The sequence below is a fragment of the Siniperca chuatsi genome, linkage group LG24 (genome assembly GCF_020085105.1).
Source record: "Siniperca chuatsi isolate FFG_IHB_CAS linkage group LG24, ASM2008510v1, whole genome shotgun sequence".
Taxonomy (NCBI): domain Eukaryota; kingdom Metazoa; phylum Chordata; class Actinopteri; order Centrarchiformes; family Sinipercidae; genus Siniperca; species Siniperca chuatsi.
Genome location: NC_058065.1, coordinates 6,708,090 through 6,736,061, shown reverse-complemented (window position 1 = coordinate 6,736,061; position 27,972 = coordinate 6,708,090). Strand labels below are relative to the sequence as shown.

The 27,972-nt window shown below is 39.5% G+C and overlaps 1 protein-coding gene across 4 annotated transcripts; it reads right to left on the bottom strand.

The window, feature by feature from the left end:
- Window positions 1–202: 202 nt before the first annotated feature.
- Window positions 203–25,205, bottom strand: LOC122872104 (serine/threonine kinase 11 interacting protein). 4 transcript variants are annotated; one of them, XM_044187843.1, is made up of 26 exons: window positions 25,058–25,205; window positions 24,693–24,760; window positions 23,804–24,006; window positions 23,177–23,251; window positions 22,919–23,014; window positions 22,705–22,812; window positions 22,539–22,610; window positions 22,293–22,422; window positions 21,720–21,823; window positions 21,524–21,613; window positions 20,872–20,913; window positions 20,541–20,708; window positions 20,263–20,344; window positions 19,532–20,035; window positions 19,148–19,371; window positions 18,517–18,627; window positions 17,199–17,439; window positions 15,278–15,435; window positions 14,932–15,187; window positions 13,068–13,177; window positions 11,390–11,487; window positions 10,299–10,480; window positions 4,822–4,906; window positions 3,556–3,638; window positions 2,282–2,505; window positions 203–1,554 (listed from the first exon to the last, which is right to left on the bottom strand). In XM_044187843.1, exons 2-26 carry the CDS (start codon window positions 24,757–24,759, stop codon window positions 1,414–1,416), a joined length of 3,654 nt encoding a protein of 1,217 aa, XP_044043778.1. In that variant the 5' UTR covers window position 24,760; window positions 25,058–25,205; the 3' UTR covers window positions 203–1,413. The 4 variants fall into 4 exon arrangements, with proteins under 4 accessions (XP_044043778.1, XP_044043780.1, XP_044043777.1 ...); XM_044187845.1 differs by having other exon boundaries at window positions 14,932–15,184; window positions 25,012–25,187; XM_044187842.1 differs by having other exon boundaries at window positions 25,012–25,186.
- Between the last annotated feature and the right edge of the window lie 2,767 nt (window positions 25,206–27,972).

The following is a 27,972-nucleotide window of genomic DNA, read 5'->3' as shown; positions in this document are numbered from 1 at the left end:
TTGTTGGAAGTTTGATTTCTTTTTGTCAATAATTTCAAGCAAACTACAACTGTAAGACATTTTGAGACATATTTTTGCTTGGGGACTTGCCATACTGTAGTTGTGAGAAGTTTAATTAAGTTTAAAAGGAAAAGCTTATTTCATTCTATAAATAAATGTGTGTAGCTATTTAAGTTTCTGAAAAAGAAACCACACAAAAAACTCGAATGAACACATTACTTTTATATTCATTTATACACATCGTACATCAAATGTTTCCTTTCAGTATTTATATAAAAATAAATGACTTTTATGCATTAACCCATAATGGAATAAAATGCTAACAAAGAGATAAATTACGTTATACTGGTTAATCTAAATTAACATTGCTCTGAGTTCATTTTGATATTTACTGCATCTGTGCATGATGACAGTATGTACAGCTGCTGAAGTTCATGGATTACATTTTAAACCCACATATATAAACTAAATAAACAAGGATTTAGTTGAGCTACTCAGTAATGTCAGTCCATTGCACTTATTGAATGATGACAGTGCCTCACAGGCGTTTTCTCCATGCAGTCAAAAATAAAAAGGAAAATAAACAAAAATACACCCAGGTTACAAATAAAACACCTGTTCCAAAGTTTTAAAGAAAAGAACTTCTACTGTTTGCACTGTTTTGCGAGCGGAAAAGGACGCCAGGAGAGCAAATCTGCAGAATTTCTGTGAACTTCTCAACAACAGAGACACATGATAAGACCCTAATTGGGGGGAAAAGATGTGAGATGACCCTCGATGACAGTGTCTTGAGCCATGGCCTTTCAGAAGCACCTTCAGCCTCGTGTTGAGCGTGTGATGTCACAACTCACTGCACCCTCAGGCAGTGAGGAAGGACTCTGTCCAGATTATTGAGGGGGGGATGGACATATTTTAGGCTCAGCTCCTTGCATACCCCTCTTCTTTCCAACTTAAGGCTCTCTTACTTCCTGAAACCCAAATCTGCTCCATATTAGGTTGACGTTACAGTGATTGAAGAACACTATGAGATGCATTTCAACAGGAAAACATGGCCGCTGAAAAAGAAACATGGCACACTCCATTTCAGCTGTAGAAAAGTTCGGTGGGATGGTATCTGGAGGGAAAAATGATGCAACCAGTGCTTTTACAGGCTTGTGTACCACATGAATGAGTGCAAGCATTTCCAAGTTCTTGGCTTAACAGACGATGAAAGCAACAAGCATAATGGGACATGACTAAGTGCAGACTGTGTAGAGAGAAAATAAAGACAAACTTGCTCACGCTCACTAAACATTTCCCAGTACCAACACGCAGATTCATGCTCACAGGAGCGAGCGTGCGCACACACACACACACACACACACACACACACACACAGTCTGTAACTTCTGTCCTATTCCATGCCCTCCCCCATTATGCTGCATTGTCTTGCAGGCTTGTGTGCAGTTTTACCCCGAACATAGCCTCCCACTGTGCTCTGACCCAGGCCAGCAGACCCTGGAGGAGCTCAGTGCTCTCTGAGCGCACACACCACGTCTTCTCCTGTTTCACAGTCTGCAGGAGAAAACAGAGAAACTATGAAAATTAAAGCAGATTATCACAAGAAGATTCAACTTGACAACACATGCTACAAACTGCACCATCAAAATCTATATCACAGTTGTAACAATCATCAAAAACAGGCATTTTGGTCAACATTAGGCAGCCTTATACGTAATTTCTCAAAGCCCATGCTGTACAACACACTACTTCTAACATCAAACACAACTTGATGTGAAATTCTTCTTTGTCTGCTTCCCACTTAAGATGGCATTTGTGCTTTGTCACGTTTTTTCTAATGAATGAATCCTCTATCCTGTGGTGTTTTTATCATATGCTAAGCTGATAGAAACAAGGGTGATTTGCAAAAAGGGCTCCTGTCTGGAATCAAACCGAGGACGCAGCAGTTACACATACCCTCGACAACCCCACTCTTTTTATTCTTTATTTTTTCCTTTCTGTTGAAGTGGAAGCATGTAACGATGAGTGGCAGCTGGACATGAACGTTTTGTAGTACAATAGAAGAAGCAGAAACAAGTACCATGACATAAAGGTGGATTTGAAGATTCTGTTTCCATTAGCATTTCCATTTGCAAAGTTTTCCTCTCACCCAAGCTTAAAAACTTTCTTGTTATACTTTAGCTTTTTGATTCAAATTTCTGATGCTTCCGCAAATCGAAAGTGCACATGAAAACGGATCCTGATCTTTAAGAAATCACCAAAAACACCCATGCATACTAACCTCATCATAAAGCTTGATATCCATCCTGCACTGATCTGAAGGCCACAGGTGGACTGAGCTCACGCAGCTGATTGGCAGCATTTCTAAAATGGTGACGCTCCCGCTGCTCGGCTCTTTGTTTTCATTCATGGTCAGGCTGGAGCTTTTATTCCACTGGTGATCCTCTTTGAGCAGGTACAGGGTTTCCCGGGTTGCCAGGACTGTCAACGGCGTCCAAATATCCTCTGAAAAGAAAAATATGAAAATATGAGAAGTTTCACATTATTTAAATGGTCAAAGATGCACTCGATGCGTGATGTTTCCTCCTTTATCCTGGTTTTATGTTTACAACTTGACAGAAAACCTTTTAGTCAGTTAATTTTCACTAGTGACTGTTGTTTAAAGCATTAATGTATAATAGTATTTAGTATATACAAGAAAGCTTTGTCTTCAGAGGAGCAAGCGGAGGGAAAAGGCAGATCTAGGCATGCTAAAAGTATGGCACTTGAAATTCCACAGACGTGCACAGCTGTGTAGCCTGCAGCTACCTTGGCTTTAAATGTGTCTGCTGAAGCAGAGAGAGCGAGGCATCCTGTAGCACTGGCACACATGTACACAAATCCAGTCGCCTGTCACTCAGTCCAGTTAAACCACAGATTAGCCTCATTATATGTGCAAGGTTGTTAACATGAATCTTTGACAGGCGCCTCACGTCAGCTGCTCCCCACAAATCACATCCTTTCTTCCATATTTTCCTCTTCCTGCCATAATTTGGTTTTATCTTGAAGGAAATTAAATCTTATATCCATTTTGTTATTATTTCTCTCATTTAGCCTATTTTCCTGGTACTTCTCTTTTATATTTCTGTGGTCGCAGGAATATTATGAGGGCTTTTAGTGTGGCATTTACTCTTCCTGCTGGTTAAAATGAATGTTTATGATTTAGCTTATTCTACTTTTTCTCCAGACTGCAAGCTACATGACCTGAATACAAATGAGAAATATCTTTATACATAAACAGCACCAGTGTAAATCCAGAAAGAAAGATAGCATTGTCATATTAAGTAATTAGCATTAACAGCACTACTCTTTGCACCTTCAGAAGTAATTATGACATGTTGAGTCTTGAAATTGTATCTTTCTTGTAACAAGTCAACAGAAAACGAGACTCAAGTGAACGCAAGCGTAAGCAGATCCCTCCACTGACATTAGAGAGATATCTGGCAAAGAATAGCTCCTAAAACCTAAAATGGGATGCATAATTAAGCTGTTTTGCAGAATGAGTGGATATGTCACCTTGCAGTACAAAAGCCAGAATGTAGAAAAACTGCAGCTGGCCATCCTCCACATCTGCTTGGATGTCTTCACACACTAGAGCCCTAACAGAACAAAAGAAATTAATAATATTACATGTACATATATTAGCACAAATATCTCCTATCACACCCAAACTGGCTGCTGTATAATTAAAAGCACAGACGCTGTTTTCATAAAGATAAGAGAGGGTTGTGGTGGCTTGTGCCTGGTAGATGCTACCATCCTGTCTCACATGGAAGCACTTCAACATCATAGGGTGAATTTCACAGTAACTGTGAAGCAATGGGGATAATTGACATAATAACAGCTGACAGGCCTTGGATTGCAAAAACAATGCAAGTGTGTTCTGAGACTGTGGTTAGCTGCCTTTCAACACATGAAGGGGCTGCTTTGATTTATTTTTATTTTTGGATTGTTGAGCTGTAGAGTCTGTTGTCTGAGGACGAACAAATAAATCATGAAGAGTAGATCAGTATATCCAGGTTCCAACCCGGATATGTTGGTACCCGGATATACTGATCTACTCTTTATGATAGAGGCTGGTCTTGGCATATGTCACAGAAAATAGACAATTTTTTATTTCCTAATCCAAGCTGAAGGAAAATTGCTATTTATTTGACTTCTGCTAGTTGGATAACACATGTTTGCCAGGTTGTCCAAACTGCTACAAAGGCATTTGCACTGTCTGTATAACGGAAATGTTTGATTATTCACAGCATGTTTTTTGCACATTTTGCACTTGTTCATGAGAAATGTTAGCCCTTTCCTTCTCTGAAATAATACCTTCATTAAGATAACCACATTCCTTTGCAGTGAGAACCTAGAGAAAGCTACTATCTTCTGTTTTGGGGAGAAAAACATACCAAAAAAAAAAAGAAGGGGGGTAGAAAAACTACTGGAGGTGACACGACATGACATGCTTCAGGATTTGTAGAGCAACACATGTTACAAATTAAGATGCGGTTTACCGGCTAATTTAGTGGTGCAGTTTTACAAAATGAAGTCTAAAAGAAGCTGATTGTAATCAACTAAAGATGTGTCAGAAATGTGCAGTGTTACAACTTCTACTGCCATAACTCCCTTTAACTTACACCTCCCAACCACATACAAATGTGCACAACACTATTTAGACCACATCTTTCAGCATATAAACAAATAAAACCAAAGATGTCTGCAATTTCCTCACTGCATTCAGTGGTTACTTCCCTCGACAAAGTAGGTGTATAGAGGCTGTGTGGAGCGTACCAGAGATGGTGCTGAGGGTTGAGTCTTGTGGTAGAGATGGACTTCAGCTTGCTTTCTGATTTGTGAGCCATCTCACGCACAATTCCTGAAGAAAAAACAACAAAGATAGCACCAAAATCAGTCATCCAGGTCATGGTATATCTAGAGTTCAAAGGCAACTGGACTTGCTTTAGATTCTTGAAGAGGTTTTCCCCAGCTCAAAAGGCTTCTTCAGTCAGCTGAAGAAATAACTCGATATAATTAAATAATTAGTTGCTTATTTGTCTTTAAGAAGCTAAAGCAAGTCCAGCTGCCTTTGACTTAGCACTTCTAGACAACAATTAGTTGATTTTTTGAGTGTTTAAATCACCAACAATCCTGACAATAATTTTTAAACGAACATTTGATGTTTCCAGATTCTCAAATGAGAGAACTGGTTGGTTTTCTCAGCTTTATATAACTGTAAATTGGGACAAATTGCGACGGTTATTTTTCACGTTGTTTCACATTTACACACAGATAATTCATTGATTAATCATACAAATAATCAACAGATTAACGGATAATGAAAATACTTGTTACCTGTAATATCTAACAACCAAAGATTAAAAAAAACAATTTCAAAACAAAAGAACACAAGGAAGGAAGGTGGATTAAAACCATGAAAGCTTATCTACCAACCAAAGATGCATTAGATGATGATTTTACCTTTAATTAATGCAAATTTCAGATTCATTCTGAAAATGATGCATCATGTCTAAGCAGCACTGTACTTTACAGCTCTGAGCTTGCTGAAACAGCTGGGAAGGCGAATAGCTGTGTGTAACTCAAATGAGATGTGTTTGTCGAGATTTTAACAGGGAAACCTTTATCAATGTGGCAAATTGCAGTAATGAAAGCATGTAAATGAAAATTACAGAGAAAACAACACACTTCTTCTAACTTGTCAAGGACACAGAAAAGGTACAGTAGCCTAAAAATGTCACACCCAAATATTCATGGAAAGAGGTCTCCACACAAAAGCTCAATCTGAGACTTCTTCTTCTGTTATTGTAACGACCATAAGAAAGCCAAAAGGTCTCCAGTTGCAGGTGTAAGGTTTCAGCTCCATAGAATCAGTGGATGAGAAAATGCTGGTAACTTAATGCGCTGGGTCACGCTCACATTCACAAATTGTAGCGTGTCATTGAGTGTGACAACAATACAGGGCAGAGAGGATATCTGCAGTGTGGCTTCACAGTCAAGTTTGAATGGGCGGACTTCAAAAAGATTTAAAGGGACCCTGAAGAGGAAGAAAGAGGACAATGCAGGGTTAATGGTGGAGGAAAATAAGATGACAAAACAAACCTTGCCTTATCAATATCCTTTTGATGAAGAAGGTGCAAGGAGCAGAAAAGGAATCTAATCAATATCATATTTCTACATGGGTCACCTGTTTTACAAACATATTCCCAGAAGTGCGTCTATAGGTGTGTGAACGGGCAACTAGTTTATTGTAAGATGTAATTTGCTGTAAGATGTCCATGTATGTTGCTGTGCTCTGCTATTCATACATTTGCCCTGCAGGAAACTGAATTAAACTTATTTGAATTCTGCATGAAACAACTGCAGACATGACTTATCTGATACACAGATTCAGTGGTTGCCTACTTGTGAGTTTGGCATGATTATTAGAGTAGAAAGTAGAAAACACCATTTTTCTTCAGGCCTCTAAAAATCATTCAAATCATTTAGTGGCTGGGTCCCGTCCAAAGATTTTAGATGTCGATGCCCACACTTTACCGGATTTTCAGTACAGATACCAAAATTATACCTTTTTCAATATCCTCCTTTGAAAACCTTTGATCAGCTTCCAAAAATGAGTTTCCCCTCTGGGATCAATAAAACATTTCTGATTCTGATTCTGATAAATGCATCAGTATTTAATTTGTCAGCTACACAAGGACTTTGCTTGACTAATGTACTGTCTAAAATGAGCAAAATTAAGATTTAAACCAGAGCTATCTGATCAAAGATTTGCCTACAAAACCTTTTTCATATTTAATAAAATAATCAGTGCATCAGTCTATAATTTTGTCTTAACACAACCATACAAGGACTTTGCCTGAATAACATGCTGTCTAAAATGTGCAAAATTATGATTTAAACCAGAACCATCTGATCAAAGATTTGTCTGCAAAAATGTTTTTGCTATTTCATAAAATGATCCAGCATCATCAAACGCATCAGTGTTTAATTTTGTCTTAACAAAACACAGCCATACAATGACTGTTCCTGACAAAAATACAGGAACTATTTGATCAGAGAATAAGTAAACAAGACTCTGACCAAGCATTCAATGCCAACTTTCCGCACTTGACAGTTTCTGAAACAGTTTCGGTCAGTACTCAAAAAGTATTGGCATTCAATAACCAATGAGATGGGAACATGACTGCTTACAAGGGGTGGGGGGGTCGCAAGCAGACATTGCTTCATATTAAGAGTTTGCCACTGTACTAACTGGTACCTTGAATAACTGTTTTTTTGTTTTCATACATTTTGTTTATTTCAAGGATGCTCTATAGAAAGTTGGTCCACACATACCGTACGCACAGTAAGTAATTAACACTTGCCAGTAGCCAAATACAACATTTCTACTGTGGTGGATATTTGACCAACTGCTGATGGATTGTTAAAATGCAGTGGATTCTTAAGTTCATCAAACAATGTTGCTGTTGGATGAAAAAGGTAACATTCTTGCCCTGTGCCCTGTACATGTTTTTAAATACTGTGCAAAAAAAACTAAAAGGTCAGTTTTAATCAGATTAATTTCTGTTTTCAGTCTTTTGAAAGTAAAATGTTCGGTAAAAAGCCAGCAATGAGTTTCAGTTTGCCTCAAGAAATATTTTGGCCAAAACTGACAGATGGCTCGATCGCTTTCACGAAAATTTCTCCCACATTTTTGGCAGAACATTTGCATGTGTTGAGGAGAAACAGTGAGTGTCAGGCTAACCAAAAGATTAAAGAACGTGTTAATATGGGCAGCTTTAGCGAGGTGCCATCCAAGATCGCAATCACAAGTAAGCAAAGGTGATGTGCCGAGCATGTTAAGAACCAAGTTTGCAGCGGACGGACTTTGGTTGGTGCTCTGGTCTATGTCAATATTCCTGCTTCCTCTTGTTTCAGTCCCAGACTCTTTGGCTGCCTCCACCACCAACACCAATGCCCCTGATGATTTTCACATGAAATCAAATACCGTACCACAGTTTGATAAGTTGGGCAGCTGAGACAGGACAGAGTGAAATAGGTAAAGATTAGATTTTCAATTTCCAGTTTCCAAAGCAACAGCTAAAAGTGCATTTCACCCTAAACCATGTTCTCACTCGCTACTACTGGATCTATCACTCTTACCAAATCTCCTATAACACAGTTTGAGTACAACAATGAAAAGTGACAAATTCCTCTATGTGAGAGAAAACAACTGGCCAACACAAACAGAAGATCAGTAACACAAATTCTTGACGAAACTCCTTTCTGTCTCCTTTGGCTGCAGATTCCAGAGGTCTCGTGTTATCGCTCATGTTGTGTCAGACTCGGTTAGTTTCTAAGCTCAACAAAACTGTCCCAGTTATAACCACATCCTTTCTCTCTCTTCCAGCCAGCGAGTCCTTCGTCATTCCAGTTGTGGTTTTCAACTTTGTCCACATGATGGGAGCCAGCTTGGACCATAGATGGGTTTTGTTATGGTTAAGCTTTTCCATACTTCTTCTGACAGAATATTACAACAGCTGTTTTGGGGGTTAATTTGGCATTAGGAAAAGATACTTTGCCATAAAAGCAACTTAGTTATTTTTGTCTTCAAGGATCGAAGGAAATATAAACATCATATACTTTACGTGTAAGTATTTGGCACTTAACAGATAACAGATCAGATTTTCATGCATCTTTTTTTGGAAGGATGCACATGGAAGGTTACAACAAACTATTATTCATGCTTTTCAGTTGTCTGCTCTGCCTTGGACAATCTCTGTAGCCTCACTGAAAGCAATCTGGAATCATTTTCAGCCACGAAGAATACAACACACTAAATGAGCTGTTTAGAAATGTAGACAGAAAGAAAAAGCTCTCAGCGGACAGAAGGGAAGCTAGAGAAAAAGGGAGAGAACGAAGAGAAAAGAAAAGTATGTGTTGGAAAAAGTGGGAAATGCATCTAAAATCTAAAATGTCATTTGACGCTGGTCAGTCTGACTTAGGGGATAAGTTCATGAATATCCACGTTTCTGAGTGATGCTTCTAAAACTGCAAATTTCTCTTTCATTAATTTACTTGCTCTTTTTCTAACATGCCTCTGGGTAAAGGAAGACGCAGCGTATTCAAAAAAGCTTTTAAATAGACAGCCCCTTCCTCCTGGAACAATGTACAGAAGGACATGAAATAGTTAATTACTCTTTGTGAATACAAATGCATATTAGTTTATTTAATAATTATTATAATAATCATTGTTTTTATTCAATATTGATAGGTTTGGAAACTCATACCTGTTAATCCATCGTAACTGTATATTGTCTATACTCTTTTGTAATGTGTGACAGTTGTTTGTATTTATTGTAATGTTTCTTATGCTGCCTTCTGGGCCAGGTCTCTTTTCAAAAAGAGATATTAATCTTAACAAAAATCTTTACCCAGTTGAACAAAGGAACAATTTTTAAAAATATTTAAAAAAAAACCTGTATGGGATGCTAGGTCATTTGGTATGAAAAAAACACTTTCCGTGTACTTCCAAAAATATTCTTGCTTGATTGTTTGAGTGAAAGCTGAACAGAAACACCATCAGACAGCAGCTGAAGGTAGAGAGCTATGGAAAAAGTGGGACTGCTCTTCTAATCAGCATGTCTGTTGACTGAATTTGAAGTTTTCTTTGCTTGTATTCAGTATCGTGTACCTCGCAATTGGCAATATGAAACAGTAATTCTGGGAAAATACCTTAATACGTCACATTCTCTGTTACACATTTCCCAAAATGTGGAACTATGTGTACTAGAACTGAACAGCAATACTTTTCCACATGTGCCAATATGTTTTCCTGTTTTCTCCACACGTTTAGGGGCTGGTAATTGTCAAATTCATTTTCCATATTTTTCCAGACATTCCAGGCCCGAGCAGGAGCCCCCGTCTAATAAAAGATTTTCCTCTCAGCCGCTGGTCCTCCCTTGCAGACAAGTTGGTCTGGGCAGGATGTACTGACTCGGCGTGAACCCAACAGTGAGGGGGACGGGGCAGAAATTTGCATCACATATGGTATAGTATTAGTTTGTGAGAGGAGTAGGTTGGGTTTCTGTGGCACAATGCCAGAGAGAGGAACATGCTGTTCCAATACATGCCTGAGGGATTCAACACTACTCTTAAAGCACCCTGAGGAAAGTGCTGACTATATTCAGAAAATACAACTTGCTTTTATGTGTTTTTCATTAAACAGAAACCATTTTCCACTTTGCTTGTATTTGGAAGCGTCCTTTTACCTGTCAAGAGGCCAAAGAAGCGTTTGCAGCGTAAACTGTCCCTCACGAGGAGAGTGTAGGCCACGCCCCTGTCTCCAAACTCCATGTGGATGCTCTGAGAGCCTAGCCCCACCTCCAGGTAGCTGAGCTCCATGAGTGGCTGGCTGTCCCGCTTCTGCAGCCAATTAGAGAGCTGGCCTCTGCTGGGAGGAAACAACGTTAGGCATCAGAAAGTGCAGAAAGTGTACTGTCACAGTGAGGTGGATTAAATGGTTTACTTGATCTCTCACACTTGGAGGTGTGACTGCCAGAACAACACTTTAAAATGTGTTTTACTCAGTACAATCATGGTAATAACTCATGTATTACCTAATGTTTCAAGGATTACGATATAAGGTCAAAATAATACTCTTGTTTCTTGCACAGTGCCAAGAAAAAGAGAAGTCAGTTCTTATGGTCTAAATCACAGTGACTTTGTAATAATTTTGCAAGAGCCATCACAGCATGGGCTCATGTCTGAGGGAAATAAATCTTGTTTTGATGAGGGAAGAAATGCTTTTTGTTCATGTGACAGAGAGGTGAGGAGAGAAAAAAACAATAAAAAGGTGCTTAAACTAGCAGAAGGAGAAAAGACTCCACAGTCCACAGACACTGCGAGGTCAATGTGTTCTCAAGATGTGACCCAGAAACCTGGGCAGGTTATGCAATATAATCCCATCCTAAACGTAGGGTGTGGAACTACACATCAGCATTAAAAGTCATAATTGTTAACTGCAGTGCAAGCGCCCTCTTTTGAATCACTGTCCACACCAGGAGGATTTGATTACTCTTTTGATAAACTGGAATGTGTTGTGTCAATATCTCACTGACTTTACTATATACTTCCAAGTTATGTTTAAGAATCCTACTTAAACTTAAGCATTCATTTATTTTATCGTTTTTTTCTGCTTCCTTTTTGGTAGTACACAAAATCTTTTGTGGTCGAGGTCCACCTGCTTTTGGTGACACCTAAAAGTTGCTTTACATTATATTACTTACAATTTTCCAAAAAAGAGAATCATACTGAGCAAATACTAAGTACTTTCTGTATCCTGTAAAGTTGCTCTACTCACTTGGTTTCTGATGTCATTTCCAAAAAATAGATTCGCTGGTTTGACACCACCAACAGAGAGGGAACCTCCCCTGGCTCCCCAAATTTGACAGCAGATATCTGAAGGCACACAGAAAAAGGGATAAAACGCTCTTTGTCTGTAATAGACATTTCTCAAAAATAGCAAAAACGATTTTTCAATTGCTGTTCTCACCTGTGAATACTGCCTTTTACAGCATAATAATGAACATCATAGGGCAATGAATTCAATACTGAACTATTAACAACCATATTCTCAGCTGACACCAGTTTTTTGTTTTTCAAAGCTCTTTAGGAGTTTAAAATCAAACCTCTAGACCAAGGTCTTGCTTAATTTCCTGTAAGACAACACAAGAAGTAAAAGCACAAGTGAAACAGCGAGCCGCCCCTGTCACTGTATAAATAAACATAACTAAGATGAATGGAGCAGGACCTCCTGTTTCCAGCTGTGGTTTGCTTGGTCCTGTTCCGTTCTTTGCTCCTCATCCAGGTGTCTGACAGAGAAAAGCAATAGCTTGCTGAGTTGAAGAGCTGCCAGGATGCATTGCATATTGAAGAGGTCTCGGAGAATGCTGAGTAACAGCGGGGGGGGGGGGCACAAAACTAGTCAAAGAAGCTACAAAAAGAAGAATATCAGGGTTGAATGGGCTCCCGGGAGATTTACAGACTGCGTTCATCTTGGCTGACTGAGATGAAACCGCAGCTTAAGTGTTGTAGGTCTGTTGTAGTTGTCACCATCCATTAAGCTGGAATCTTTTGGCCATCAGGGAGATATGTTAGAGGACTTTTTAAAACCACAATCACAAAAGAAACAATAACAGCAACATAAAAACATTGTATTACTAAATTTGAGTGATCAGTCACATGCCGCTGTCACTGGCAAAATTCTGCTTAAACAGCAGAGTCTGGCATTAATACTATTTCCTGCCTTAGTTATTAGCTACAGTAAAATTTTAAAGGCCCTGAAAACCTTTTCTCAATCTGCTTCTTACTGTGAGCGATGGAGTCCTACATCAACACATTATTTTCTGCCAAAGTTAGAAGAGCTTTGGTTATTTCACAATGAGAGATTTCTGAATTTCTGTTTTTGTCCTTGCTTTTCTCGCTGGTTTTAATAAGGCAGGGCTCAGCTGGAAAAAGGTGACGTTGCATATTTCCATGCACCAATCAGAGTTTAGCGACATTTAAAACAAAATGTGATGACAGTTATGGGGTTGCTTGCTTAAGTTGTCAGCACTGTATGACAAACCTGATCCAACCTTGCTGAGGGTTAGGTGAGAGAAACTATACCACTCTCATGTCTGTCTGTTAAATATAAAGCTAAAGCCAGCAGCAGATTAGCTTAGCTTAGTATAAAGACTGGAAACAGCTAGCCTGGCTCTGTCCAAAAGGTAACAGAATCTAAATACCATCACCTCTTAAGCTGACTAACACGTTATATCTTGTTTGTTTAATCCGTACAAAGAATGTAGTGTAAAAAAGACCATTTGTGGTTATATTGGGGGTCATGTGCCAGACTATTTCTTGCCCGACCGAATGATTCCTTTAACTTTGATTATTGCTTATGTTGTCATCAACATTTTATGTTAGAGAAATAAGTGAGATTAAAAAAAAAAAAGTTTTTAGGGGCTTTAATACTTATGTGCCTTACTCTTACACACCTTAAGGAAAGAGTGAAGCTCCTCTTCCTCCTCGAAGACCTCCACATCCAAGAAAAGCTGAAGCCGATGGTCCACCGCGTCATAGTCCTCAGACAGTAGGTCCAAATCATCTACAAACACATGGACAGTCAGTCAGCCTTAAAATGACTCACAGGGAATACATTTTTTTGTCTACTTTATTTAGTTCCTCAAATGATATCTTGCATTAATAGTTAAGCAATAGTTTCCTGGCAGCAATGTGAAGACTTACATATTTCTTGTCTTTTATGAAACCTGTGCCAGATTTTACTGCAGCATTAGCCAACAGCCCTCACAAAGAAAGACCTTTAAGAGCAATAAATCCACCAATGAACAGCAATGGAGGCTATTTGAACACTGATGAATTGTTACAGCTACTCAAAAATGACAGCGCACGGACGAGCAGAGGCCAAAACAAACCCAACGTCTTTCATTTGAAGAGAATGCAAACAGAGATCCAATTAAAAAGGCCTTTGAAACTCTTTGTAGAGGTGAAAAGTGTCTGCGCACACACACAGGTTGGTTTGTTTAGAGACAAAGCACTTCTTCAGAAAGAAGAAAATGAGGGCTCTGTTCCACAACAATGGGTACATTGTGTCACCAAAAAAAGACACTATATTCAGTGTCATTGTTTTAGGATGAGTGTGAGTTGTCTCCAGTGTGAGACTGTGGTTTTAAAAAGGACAGATTACATAGTATTGGCAGTGCAGCTACAGTATTACAAAAAAGAAAAGATACAGAAAGCTATTATTACGACTCAGCCCTCCCTCTCTTAGGCTTTCATTCCTCTCCCATCACTTCCAGTAATGATTCCAATCTGTCTTGTTGCACTGTTACCATGTGGTTCATCTAAAAATGGCAGACAGATGTGGGGGGAAATCGGATGCTGCCACAGAGATACAGAGCGCTTCGCAGCATTTCTGCACCACACAATCCAAATCAAGACCCAAATACTTCCCATCTCTGTTCACTTTCAATTAAGACTTAAATATATCTTTAGGAAAGGCAATGAAGCTGACGTAAACAGTTTAAACCACAATACCACAGTTGATGTGTTTTACAATGACCATATGAACTGTAGAATTCAAATCAAGTAATAGGATACCATTTATATTTTACTGCTGTTTGGGTTTTCCTCCAGTTAACATTTCTTGCCAACATCACAATGTTATTTTGGATGTAAAAAGTGTACGGCTGAAAAGATTTGTCTATTAATCGAATCCATTAACCGTTTCAGTTGTCAGTTTGTTGGTTCCAGCTTCTGAAATGTGAGGATTTGCTGCTTTTCTTTGTTTTATATCACTGTAAATGAAAATAGGTTTTGGATGTCATTTTAGTCTCTGAGAAACTGTTTTGGGGACTTTATATGCATTTTATTTTGCATTTTATACATCAGAGCATGGGTCCATTCTGAGTGGGTCTCAAGTGGGTCAACTTTGTCAAAAAAACATTACTTTGAAATGTAGCAAATTCCCAGAGTAGCACTTCTATTTTGAAGTACTGCTTCCTTGCAAAAACTACTTTCTTCTTTAAATCAGGCCTATTTTGCATGTGATGCTGTAAAAATAGTTTACATAGCCTGAATTAGTTGTAACTTCTGCTGCAGTACTTTTAGGTTTCATTTTCTGAATTAAAATTGAAGGGCAGCACTGTAGTTACCACTGTCTCCTCACTGTAAAAAAGTCCTGCGTTTAAATCCACTGACAGGCAGAATGGATAGATGGAAATACACTGACGTGTGTTAAATTGGTCTGTGTGTGGGCTGTGACCTGATGTCTAAGGGAAAATTTGGACCCTGAGGCTAGACCAGTTTTGAATCAAAAGTGTTGACAGAGTAAAAACCCACCATTTGGGGTGGATCTTCCTGCAGGTTGGGCTTGGACTTCAGGTGGTGTAGCACCTGTAGAAGTGTAGTGGTAGCTCCCAGCCAGATCCTCTTTACTTTGGCACTCTGTGCTGTAGGAGAGGCTGGAGGTATCACCCTGACCATCCCCGATGAAGAAGGAGCTTCCCTGGGCAGTGATGAAGGTGGGATCTTCTGTAGTGGTGGCAGCTTCAAAGATAGGACTACTGCTAATACTGGCATCTGTGTAATCATCCTGCTGTGATAAAGATGAAACATGGGAATGATGAGATTCTGGTTGACCAATTTTGGAAAAGAGAGGAGAAAGTGTTTTACTGTTCAGAAAGACCTTATTGACACTCCTAGTGCTCTGGGTTATATCAAGATGATCGTCCTCACTGTCCGGCCTTGATGAGCAATGGATGGGCGTACTGCTGTAGGGAGTTGATTGGCCAGCCAGCTGGACTACGTGATCGCTACCACATTCTGGACAAATATTACTGTTGCCTGAAAAAAATAGATGTATATACAGGAAGTTATTGGTGATGGTGAAAACTAACTAAGAATAGGAGGTGCTCCCCCTCATGGCCTTAATCGGTTATTGTGATAATTACCAAACACATAATAGTGTGGTAACCCTGAATGTCTTTCAATAAGATATACAGTATGTAACTCCTAGTTTAAGGTTTTGTCATCCATGGAGTAAAGTTACTTGCCAGTCTTTAAAGAAAGAAACATGGTATAAATGTAAATAGCTTATTTCATTTAAAAAGAGAACAATAAAATGTTATTCCTATGACTATACTGTGTGTGAAAGAAAAAAAATATGAGGGTTGCATTTTAAAACTATATCAGCTGTGTCTATGTCTACTCAAGAACATGACAGCACGGTTTAATCATTCTGACAACCAAATGACCTATACTGCAAGAAAATAGACAGAAAATATGCATGCCTTCATTCCTAACAAGTTCCTAACAAGGAAGAAACAGTTTTTGTATCTGCAGGGCATGTATTTCTGTTACCCACAGGCAGACAAACGTCTTAGTTCAGACACGTGCAAATGAAAAAGGTATTTATTGCCTGAAATTTCATCAGAACAGCAGACTAAGCACACTAACAAAAGGAGCATGGTTCCAAGAAATCTCCCAAACATCTGTCAAACAACGCCTGCGCGCAGTCTGTGCGTGCCGGAGCAGGTCTTAATGTCAGGTTTGGTCAAAACACAGGGAGGTGGCTGCTGGAGCGAGGGGTGCTATCTGTCTGTTGCTGATTATAGAGGTGGGAACTCAGCGTAGCAGGCAACTATGCAATAAAAGAGAACAGATAACTCCTGGGATGCTTCACACGAGCACATATGAAACCAAAAGTTTGTTTTGGGAAAGTATGCAGCCATGTGCAGACAACCAATGGGAGCCTGATTGCTGAGGAGGAGTCATGAAGAGCGTTGACGTCAAATGATAAACTTTTTCTTTTTTGCATGAATGTGACAACAATCCAGGTGAAATGTGTGACCTTGTTTTGTGGCTTTTCAGTCTCATCTCCAACTTTCAACAACAGACCCAGCTGACATTGACTAAATAAGTGTGAAAGTACTAGTGGAAAAAATTTAAATGCATGTAGTGCTTAATTTTTAGGATGGTCTAGAGTATGTGAGGCTGAGCATGACTCATCTGAGATTGTGCATGACTCACTATGAGGGATGAATCAGAAAAAGGCTTTTCAGAGTCAAGGCTGTGGTGTGTGAGTGGGATTCAGATATAAACTAAAGCCAAACATCACGTTGCTTGGGCAACTTTTTCATCTATGAGCTGTGCTTAAAGGGCATTTTAATTGTCAAATGCTATTTGTTTTTTTTAGTTTGTTTTTACAGGTTTTATTCTATTTCAAGATGCCTTTTAAACACATGGTCAGTGACAGATCAAAAGCTGATGATTGCTACACTCTAAGCATTTGTGTATTTTTTGTTTTGTTTTTTGCCTGTGTTCTATAAGTACATGTGTACTGTCTTGTATTTGCTGTTTGTTGCTTTGTTTAAAATACAGTACAGTTTTTCGGCTGATTAATAGGCACTGACCACACCAAATAAACAAACAAAGAAAGGAAATGAAAAATTGACACAAATTTGAAATTAACTCAACAACACAAGTATTTAAAAGAGAAAACAAAGAGCAATATTCAAAGACAAGGAAAAAGATTTATGTTAAGTTACAAATAAAGACGCATATACACATATAACATAACTTTATCATGTCTTCTTCATGTCACAAACCTTTGCTGTCATCACACTGTGCCTCTGTCAGCTCCTCCCCGTCCTGTTCTTCCACACCTTCTGGTAGCATTGCAGCCTCTCTCCTCCTCGCTCTCCCCCCAGCCTCCTCCTCACTGCCCTCTCCCTGAAGTGTGATCTCTGACCTGCAGCGAAGGCATTGCAGGCGAACACAGCTGGGGCGGAGCTCAGAGTCACGCCGCTGGTTTTCCTCTGCCACATGTGACAGCACGTCAGTCAGAGCCTAGTCAGCAAAAAGTAATGTTTTTACATTGTAATAGTTTGTTGACACTGACAACAAAAAAGTCAATTTATCACCAACAAAACTGAGCAACCAGGGGGAATCGACAATTGTCTGCGCAGAAAACAAGCTTGTCAGCTGAGAAAAATTGGCCAAAACAACTTTTTCAGCTGTCAATAGCTCATCTGATATGCAAGCTCTGTCTGGTAAGTTCAGAATGCACAGTAAGCTATTTGCATGTTGCAGCTTCTTAAAGGGCCAAAACAAAAAAATCAGTAGAGCTCAAAGATAATTTGACAGGACACAATATAGCTGGCACTGTAGGAGATAATGTGTGAGTGTTTCTGTAAACACTAGGACAATCGGTCTTGTGCCATGAGCAGCTATGGTAGAGTTCAAGGTGTTCGTTGGGGTTTTATACTTGTTACCTCAGCTATGTGTGTGTTTATAAAACATAATTCATAAGTCCCTGACTGCTCACCACAAATTTGGGGGAAAAAAACCACATGCTGGAACTGGTATTGGCTTTTTGTGTTAAAATTATATCTGGCACAGATTTGATGTTGCCCAATGTGAGAAGACCAAAGTCATAAACAAAATAGTAAACATGGTACAGAGTGTGCAGCTGGATGTTGATGTCACATTTGAAAACAAAAGTAACAGGGTTTCAGTATAGGGCAGCCTGTGAGCTTGACCAGACTCATACAAGACGTCCAGGAAGTCAGTGGGTGGGTGTTGTTCTCATTTATGCATATGTGCTATGATGCATGTGTGTGCATAGATGAAAATCTCTGGGTTTTGTGTCTAACTCTTTTGCAAGAGCGTGAACTTGTGTGTCAAGGTTCAAGGTTCAAGGTTCATTTATTTGTCATTTTACAACACAAGATTGCACAATTAAATGAAAGTTGTAGCCCCCTTCACGCTACACACACAAAACCAAACATAAAAATAAAAACAATATATACATTTAGTTTTATAATATTCCCAATATTTCTTCTGAAAGGAATCAAATACTTCCCAGACAACAGGACTCAAGAGTGTGTGTTAATGAATATCAGTGTGTGTGTGCGTGTTATGAACCTGCAATGCTTGCTGTGGGTCATCATCAAGCAGGACGTAGCGTCTCCACCTTTTCTCCCTGCTGATGTAGTCAAACTGAAGCTCCACAGCTGGAAACATCTCTTCTGTCTCCTGAGAGAAAGAAAGAAAACACAAATTGACAACTTGTTGAAAGATTTTTATTTTTACTTATACATATTAATGCCCTTAAAGCTGAGCAATATGGCTGAAATCAATATCACAATATTAATGCAATGAACTGTGATCCACTGTGTTGTGTCTAATCTGGGTAAAAAAAGGCCTACAGACAAATGAACAAAAGTTTGATTATTTTATATTTTCATTCAAATATATTAATTATACATTTTTTGTTGTGCAATCTTTTTGTTACCTGCATGCATGTTACCTTTATAAATATTATTTCTACTGTTATTAATTTGAGGGTGTCTGGCAAAGAACTACAGATGAGAATTATCTTTCTTACCACCTCTTCTTATCTATAGATACTTTACCTGACAAAACCTTAGCGACCTTGGTTTCCTTCATTCAAATAATATTAAAAAATTATTTCAGTTTCTCTTAAACTCCAGAACCTCACAAGTCTTTTCCCACTCCTCCATCTCTTTCTCCATCCCTCCCTTCCTCCTCTCACCCCTAGGGTCCAGCAAGCCTCTGTGGTCTCCACCCGAGCCAGGCTGCCTAGCTCCAGACGGCATCTCTCCTGGCCGCGCTGCATGTCTACCTCCAGCATCAGGCTCTGTTTGATGCGCAGGAACACCTCCCTCCTCCTCCACCTACTCCTCTCCCCCTGGTCCGCTCCATCTTCTTCCTCTTTGTCAGATAAGACACCCACAAGTAGGGGGTGACACAGGTCCACTAACAAGAAAAAAACAGAGAAGAAAGGAGATCAGAAGAGGAGAACCTTAAAAACCTTTTTGTGCTAAGTTTATTGGTCTTAATACAGTATATGAATAATGCTTGTCTCCTTGTGTTGTCATTATACAGGATTTTGACTTTGACTTTTTGACTACCCTACCTCCCAGATCCTCCTCTTCTTCCTCCTTGGTGTCTCCGCTCTCCCCTCTAGCCGATCTTTGGAACTCTGGACTAGGCCCAGATGAGCTCACTACTCCCTGGCTCACCACCGGGCCGTCCACCATGCTGTTCTCCAAGGTAGACTCTGTCTGCCAAGAGTTATGACCGGGCCACTGTAGGGTAGACTCTGTTTCCTGGTCTGCATGTGCGTCTGATGTCTCCATCCTGGGCTCCGATGAGAGCAGCGGTGGGGGGAGGACCTCTGGGACTTCCAGGGATGGTGGAGATGGCTGATGCCCAGTGCTGGCGGATGGACATGGGTTGGTGCTGAGGCCATTGGGGAGGGGTTGACGGTGAGGAGTTGGCTGGTTGGTATCGACAGCAGTGGTGATGGTAGAGGGGGAATCTCCATCTAGATGATGTTGGTACCTCAGCCAATCCTCACCCAGCTGATCTCTGAAGCTGGACATGCGCTCAATCTCCTGCTGGTGGGGAAGGACAATGCCTAGTGGAGAGATAACATATTAACCTTTATGTTTTAGATATTTATCTAACAGCTGAATAAGCTTTAATCTTGATAATCAACATAACAAGCACATAGTAGTTAAAACTATAAGTGGAAACTTAAATAAAACAATAAAAGTCAGGGAGAAAAGGGGGTGAATTTAGATATTTGGTAGGATATTGCACAAATATAGAATCACATCGGACAGACATGCTTTTAAAACCCACCCTTTGTGGAGGAAAACAGTCTGGGCTCGTAATCTGTATCACTGGGCTCGGATATGCTGGCCCTCCGCACTTTCACCTTACTCTAAAACACAAAATGGTTTGAAAAAAGAAAATCTATTTCACAGCATTCAGTTTGTATCCACCAGTCTAGATAGATAAATAAAGAATAAGAATTTGGGAGGTCAAATCATTTTAAGAAGATTTTGTTATCATACAAGAACTATTTCACGTCACAGAGAAAGAGTATACAACCATTTAAAACACAGCAGTTTTCTTACCCTGGATTTCTTCCTCCGAATGTGTGAGACTCCCACTTCTCCAACTGACAGGCTGTCACTAAGCTCCCCTGCACCACTGGACACTTCCTGGTTACTGCGTTCTGGTGGCATGGCAACTGGAGGTGAAGTCTGTACCTGGACAACCAGCTGGCCTGCTTTTGGCAGAACCTGCAGAAGAGAGTGGTCTAATATTAGATACCATTACACTTATTTATGCAGAAATGTCTGCTTCAGTATCAAACGCAGTATCCAAAAATCCCCACTAACTTTCCAAAGAGTTTAAAAACCAACAGCTTCAGTGGGATGATCATATATTGATTGAGAAACTTACTGATAACTCAGATGAGGACAGCGGGGTACCATCAAGTTTGAGCTGGAAAGAAACAGAAAAAGGAACATTGGTTATCTGAAAAAAACAAACACAAAAACACATTTTTCTCAAACAGTTCTCCAGTAGTCGCCACTAGGGGCGTGTTGTTGATTTTCAACCCTAAATGTCAAAAGACCACAAGCCAGTGGGGGTCATGTAGAAACACCTTGGAGTTCACACATAGCACAGGAAGCTGTTTTTGAGCTGTTCTGTATGTGTAGAGAGGCAGCGCTTTGAGACAAATCAAGACATACAATATAATGCCTTTGTTGATACAAAACAGATGAGCCAACAGCTGCTATAACTGTAAAAGTATTTTTGAAGATCACAGCCTACTTTGGAAACTTAACAGCTTCCCACAAACTTGAGTTTTTTTCCATTTCTATTTTATGTTTTTAGACCAGGAAATTATGTGATCTGCTTCTGTCTTCAGCTGCTGTAAGGTGCTGTTTTGTGCTATAAATGCTATTATGCCATTGGTGGTGCTTCCTTGATGTCTAAAACAAATGTCCATGCAGGATGCTTTTATAATTATTATTTTTTTTAATGCTTCAGCATTCTGCACATTTGAAAAATGGTATATACAGTATGTCTAGCTCTAATTATTACTCACTCTAAGGTTTGCAGCCTTTGGGGAGAGATGTCGGACGGTGCAGTTGCGGTGGGTCTTCTGGAAGTACAGCGGGTTGCCCTCCAGGTTCAGCTAAAAGAAGTTTTTACAGTGCGTTGGTTTCACATGTACCTAAAGAAAGTAAATGTGTCCTCTAAAGGATATACTGTAGCCTTTGTGAGTGCATGTGTTTCCTTACTGTGTTGAGGCAGTGCAGCAGGGAGAGAGGAGCCAGCTGGGAGTGCTCCAACAGGAGGTTGTAGGCCAGGTCTAAGTGCTCGAGTGAAGACAACTGCTCAACACCTGTTTGATCAGACAACACAGCAATGCAAGAAAAGACTCTCTCAGACATGAGAGAACGTACAGTGTAAACAACATACGCACACAAATGCAGCACAAATACCTAATTTGCTTCTCATGCTATTCTCCCCTCCTATCCAAACAGATATGATAAAGAGGCCAGTGTAAGGTTATCTATTGCTTCACTGGGTGATGATAAATAATATCCAAGACAAACAGAAGGACTTCAAAAACAGTGGGGGAGGGGGGTCACTGTCAGAGAAAGTCTGTTAGCTCATAACAGAAGTTTTGAGTTTGTGTGTCTGCACGGTGATCAGCTTCCCGTTTTTCCAATTTTTTTAGGTTTCATTAGCTCACTCCTCTCTATGCTGTGAACAGATTGACTGACTACTGACTCTGATCTGACCAGTGACTGGTTGTCTGTGTTTAAGGAACAAGAAACTCTGCGACTGTCTATGTCAGTCTACGCTACCGTTTATAGTCTCCAGTTCATTATTCCTGAGGTTGAGTGTGAGGAGTTTGGCCCTGGCACTCAGGCCCAGCGTTGGCGCCCTCTGCAGGCAGTTGTAGCCCAGGTTCAAGTGTTCCAGTTCAGTCAAGGGCTGAGAGAAAGCAATGAAGAAATACAACAGGCCGAAGCAGAACAAGGGGTTGTCACAAGCAGGAAAAGAGGACATTTTATTTTTTAAATAAAGATGAATCATAATTAAATAGAAACCTTTAGAAATTCAGCACACTCCTGAATCTTGTTATGGCTTAAATCTAAAGACTTTAGGACGTTCAGTAAAGTCTATGAAAGAAAGAGAAGAGAAGGTTGAAGTCAGATGAAGATAACATGAGCTAATAAGTCAATAATGATGCATCTGTGTGTATGTTTGTCTCACTAGTGACTGGTCAAGGCAGACAATGGAGTTGAAGCTAAAGTTGAGCGTGTGCAGTTCCAGCCAAGGCAGTGCAGAGCTCAGGTCACCTCCACACAGGGAAAGCAGCTCCTAAAAACAGACACAGGTGTCAGCTTTTGACTCTCTTCTATAGCCACACATGTCATACATACACTCAGTGACACTTGCTGACAAATGTACTGCAAAAGGAGAGTACCTCCAGGGAGTTGAGGCTCTTTGAACAGGTAAAGACCTCCAACTGAGAATAAACTCCTCTAAGTCCCTCTAGACAGTGTGGAGGGACTCGTTTCAGCTGGTAAGGAAGAGAGACAAAAAGAAACATGTAATGTTCATGTTTGCAAGACAGATAGAATGGGGAAAGGTTTAGATGGAAGTAGAGGAAGAAGCAAGGATGGAATAAAAGAGATTGAGGAAAGAAATTAAGGAATAAATGTAGACAGTGTTCATACTCTACCTCCAAACACTTCAAAGACTTGAATGGGAAGATTTTCACCACAGACTCAAGTCTGACCCCTGGTGGGTTGATGAGCTGCATTTAAAAATGAAGACAGACAACATGTATTAAATAAAACCTCAAGCAGGGGTATAACTAAAAAGATATGTAAGCATATGTCACCACTGTTCTCACCTGCCAACAAACACACTTCCTTGAAAAGGTAAGAAATTTATGAGGGCTCAGCACAACAGATAAAATAAACAGATTTCATTCAATTTTCAATATTGATTATTGATTTAGTCATGTTTGGATGCAAATGCTGTCAGTCACACAGTCAGCGGTAAAGGAAAAACAACATCATACAAACACAAAATTGTCTCCACTTGGGAGTTTTTGATGAGGCCTTTCACTCATAGAACTGACATTTTCTATTTTTTGAATGTCAAAACATGCCTCCTGGAAAACTCTTGACCACATTTTGGGGGACCTGGTTCCAAAGGAAGTACAGCAGGTCTTAAAAGTACAAATGTCCACTTTGGTAAGACTTTTTCCCATAGAACTGACACAGAGATTAGAGACTTTTTTAAAAAGGTAAAAATAGGTCACATGGAGACCATGTGACCAATTTTAGGGGTCCTAGCTCACCTTGAGGGAGATGGTCTTCTGCAGAACGTCAAACAGGAACTGCAGCTGCAGCAGGGAAGCAGTGTCTGCAGGGTGGGAGGGCAGCGCAAGGAACCCATGCTGGTGGCTCCTGGACAGCAAGTACTGCTCAAACAGCCTGGTGAGCTGGTGCAAGCTGGCCACCGGCAAGGTCAGTGTGCTGCTGCCGTCCAGCACCAAGTCACCTGGAGGTTGGGAGAGACCATTCATTTAACTCTTAGGAATCCAGCAGCCAATTTAAATCAGAACAGAACATTATAACAAGTGTTAATCTTAAATTTCAAGATCAATGTTGTCTAATACATAGGAAAATGAAATCATGTGAAGCAAATGGTCATGGACAAACACTGATTTTTAACTGTACAATAATACATTTGGAAATTATCCCTGTTCAATTTTGATGGAGCTGACAAGTACAAGTTATCAAAACAAACAAGTGAGCTCAGACTGTTCTAATAATAGCTGGTGTCACTTAATGTTGAACTGAATGAGGGGGACATCAACCTCAAACCCACTCTGAATTCATTTCATTCACCTAATAATTATACATTTCAGATAAATCCATATCTAATTAGATTTTTCTGAGCAAGATCCAAGCAGGACCAAAGCACAACGACATCAGATTTTCAGAATTACAAAGACTTTTTCCAATATCAGGCTTTCCCACAAAGGAAATCTGGATAGTCTGAAACTCACATTGTATTAGTAAGTGCATGACTGAGTGAGTACACCCACTGACACAGAGCACGCTGCTATTGTTTTGGTTAAATTGTGCAGGGTGACGTGCAGCCCTAGCACACTTGACACGACCCTTTTGTCACCCACTTGGGGTAACGTTATAGTGAGTGTCTGTGTATCAAACGTAACATACCATCATTTCGGAGGAGTTTGGCCAAGCTCTGTACAAGTGAGGACTGGCCACTGTGAGATACAGCCATCCTGAAACAATATATAGCACAATATATCAACAGAAATAAAGTACATTTTCTCTCTTGGACAGCTGATATTTAACCGTTATATGATATATGTTTGCGTGTTATTGCAATTCGTGTAACTGTCAATGCATTTATAGCAACGTTGGCTAACATTAGCATTCAAAACTCTGCTCTGCTCTTACTGCAGCTAAAGGTAGCTCAGCTAATGTAACCTAGCTAACCAATTTCCTGGAAGCTAAGCTAAAAACGACATACCTCTGCAGTGACAGCCAAAAAATAGATAGCTAACATAAAATCTTACTTCAAGAGGTCAGTACTAAAACAACAACATTATTTCTACATGAAGACAGAAGACGTTCCGGTGGTAAATTGTTGTTTTCATACTGCAGGGGACAGTGATGTTAATATTTCTTCATCACATGACAAACTGCAAAGCCTCTACGGTGGCCCCATTATACCAAAAAAGGACAATCACTCAAAGTAAATCGCAAACTCTCACCTCCCCATATGTCAAATGTCCAGTAAAGGAAGCGATTACAGTTTTTAGTTTCATTTAAAGTGTTGCCTATAATTAGAGCTTCATTATCCTCTGATTGAAATACACAAAGCAGAAACTAGCTGATGTAAACTAAGGAAAAGGCATTTTTGTCAGTGTTTTCCCCTCCTGACTCACCAAAACTGTTTGATAAATGCTGTCTCATGTTAGAAAACGTAAGGCTATAATATCTACATCAAATTCCAACCATTGGCATTAGTTTAATCTTAAAATCACACTAAATCAGTACATTTCTGTGCTTTTTTATTGTGAGTTGATGGACTTGCTCTTGACTAATTACTGAATGTGGCCACTGGGCGGCACACTCTAGCAAGGATCCCAGACTTGAAAAAGCACACGACGAAGCAAACATTATGTCTGTGTTTCAACCCTAAAGCCAGACACATCATTTCAAATCTTGAATGTATGGACTTAACAGAGGCCAATACTAGACCTTTTGTTTTCCCCAGCTTTTAAGACACAAGCAGTAAGGCACAGGCTTCTTGGTGGCTGAGGTTTTAATAAATGCCAGCTGTCAAATTTACCAACCTGAGTCTCAGACCACATCTGCCTGTTGGCAGATGTTGGTCAAACCATATCCGAGTCATGGCACCAATAAAAAACAGAGCTGGGTAGATGGTTGGCCAAAGAGTGTGAGTGTTATTTATGCTTACTTTGCATGGCTGCACAAACTGTACTGATTTTTGGATAAAACAGATTAAAACAAGTCTGATTACAATTTCTGCTGCACTTAGAAAAACTCACATATTATGCAAAATAGCAAACAAGTTCGTTTGTAAAACTTCTTGTTTCATGTTTTTATCTAAGCTTCACAGTAGAAAGACAATTGTGTGACCTAAAACACCTATTACATGCTATTGCTTAGAAGGTATCAACTTTGTTACAGGAAAAACAGAAATGTCAGTGTATAGTGTAATGCTGACATCAGCATATAACTAGGCTGAGAGCTTCAACTGGACTCTAAAACTGTAAACCCACGCATTAACTCAACACATTAGGAGAGCGGTTTTCAGCACGTCTTTATTTTGTTTCACTGGGGAATACGTAACGCTGTGGCTCCATAACAGATGCTTCACAAAGATTTGCATGACCAAATAAAGCAAGAACTTTCCTAATTTGCACATGCATCACTTGTTGCTAGGCAGCAAACAAACACACTCACACTTGGGCACACACACTCGCATACAAAAAAACACACGCACACACATAAGCATTTTTCCGTTTGGGACTTGTGATGCGGACATTTCCATGTAAGGATTTATGTACTGTAATTTGGTAAACATTTCCATTCAGTGAGATGTTGCACATTGCACCAGTTGGTTAACTGTGCATGCATGAAAGCTAGTTTTGACCATTTTCTTACGCATATGAACTCTTTCTCATGCAGTATTGCATTCAAATAAAAACTGTTTTTTTTTTTATTCACAACATTTCAGTTTAGGATATAAACACTGTTTAGTTGCTGTAAGTGTGACCTGTATAACTTCATTTTATACAGGGCCACTAATCAGATGATACATTACTTTTCCAACCCCCCTACTCATTGCCTCTACTTATCTAATCAGTAGTCCAAGCAAAGGGAGCCTTAATTAAGTATAATCAAAGCCAAACACTAAACAGTGCACTCATTCATTATCAAAATCTGAAAAATGAACACGAGGAGTCTTTAGGGACCTGTTTCAGTTGATAAGAACCCATAGAGCCAAAATTACAGTAATACTATACTTTGTTTTGTTTGCTTTAGGAATATGCATTTTGGATTTAGAGACAGTTGTGAAATTATTGGCTTAAGCCTTATAACACAAGATTAAGTGGGTTTTAAGGACACTAGAGTCTTTGTAACTTTTCTTACTTTTAAACAGGCTGCTGCCATTGTTGCAGCCGTCTTCCAGAAGGCCTGCTGTGAGGCTTAGCAGCTCAAAATTAGCCTGGATGAAGTGCAGCGTTACAAACATTAATTGCCTAGTTAGGGGGTTTGTGTCACCACTGCATCGATAATAATTCAAATATTTGGCCCATTCTGAGAGGTTATTGTGGACTCAAGGCGTAAAGTGGAATTTTTAATGTTTCCAGTTGGATATTTGGGTGTTTATTGATTAATAGCCATTTAGTGTTCTCCTCTCACTCCAGAGGCACACTTCCAAAAACTGCTAATCAGCATCAGACTGTGTGAATTACAGCACATATATATTACACATTTATGCTGTATATGAGTTGTAATTGGCTAACACTTTATCTTAACAACCCCTATTTAGTAGTTATAAGCAGCATACGAACAGCTAATATATGGTTTACAACCCACTATAGTTGTAAACAGATTTAAGGACATTTTTAAGTGTTTATTAATGTATTTGTCAACAACTATAACTCATCATATGAGGCATCCATAACTGCTGTATAAACAGCAAATCATTTGAATAAACGTTTGTTGTTCATGTGTGTAATCTAATATCATTAAATAATTACAGCTATGTTATAGAGTTATTAAGTATTTGTTAACCTTAAGTAATAGGTCATAGGAGGAGTTATAATTGTTGACAAATATCTTAATAAACACTTAAAAATGGCTTTATTTTTGCGTACAACTACATTTTCGTGTGTTATAAAGCATTAATTAAGTGTGCTTATAAATGCTAAATAGGGGGATAAAATAAAGTGTT

What these genes read in the sequence shown, in the direction of transcription:
- LOC122872104 (XM_044187843.1), bottom strand. Translation starts at nt 24,759, where the DNA reads ATGGCTGTATCTCACAGTGGCCAGTCCTCACTTGTACAGAGCTTGGCC. An exon ending in CAAAGGCTGCAAACCTTAGA is followed by an intron (nt 20,914 to 21,523) that starts GTGAGTAATAAT and finishes GTTTCTTTCCAG; the next exon opens with CTCAAACTTGATGGTACCCC. An exon ending in ACTGTTTTCCTCCACAAAGG is followed by an intron (nt 20,036 to 20,262) that starts GTGGGTTTTAAA and finishes TCTCTCCACTAG; the next exon opens with GCATTGTCCTTCCCCACCAG.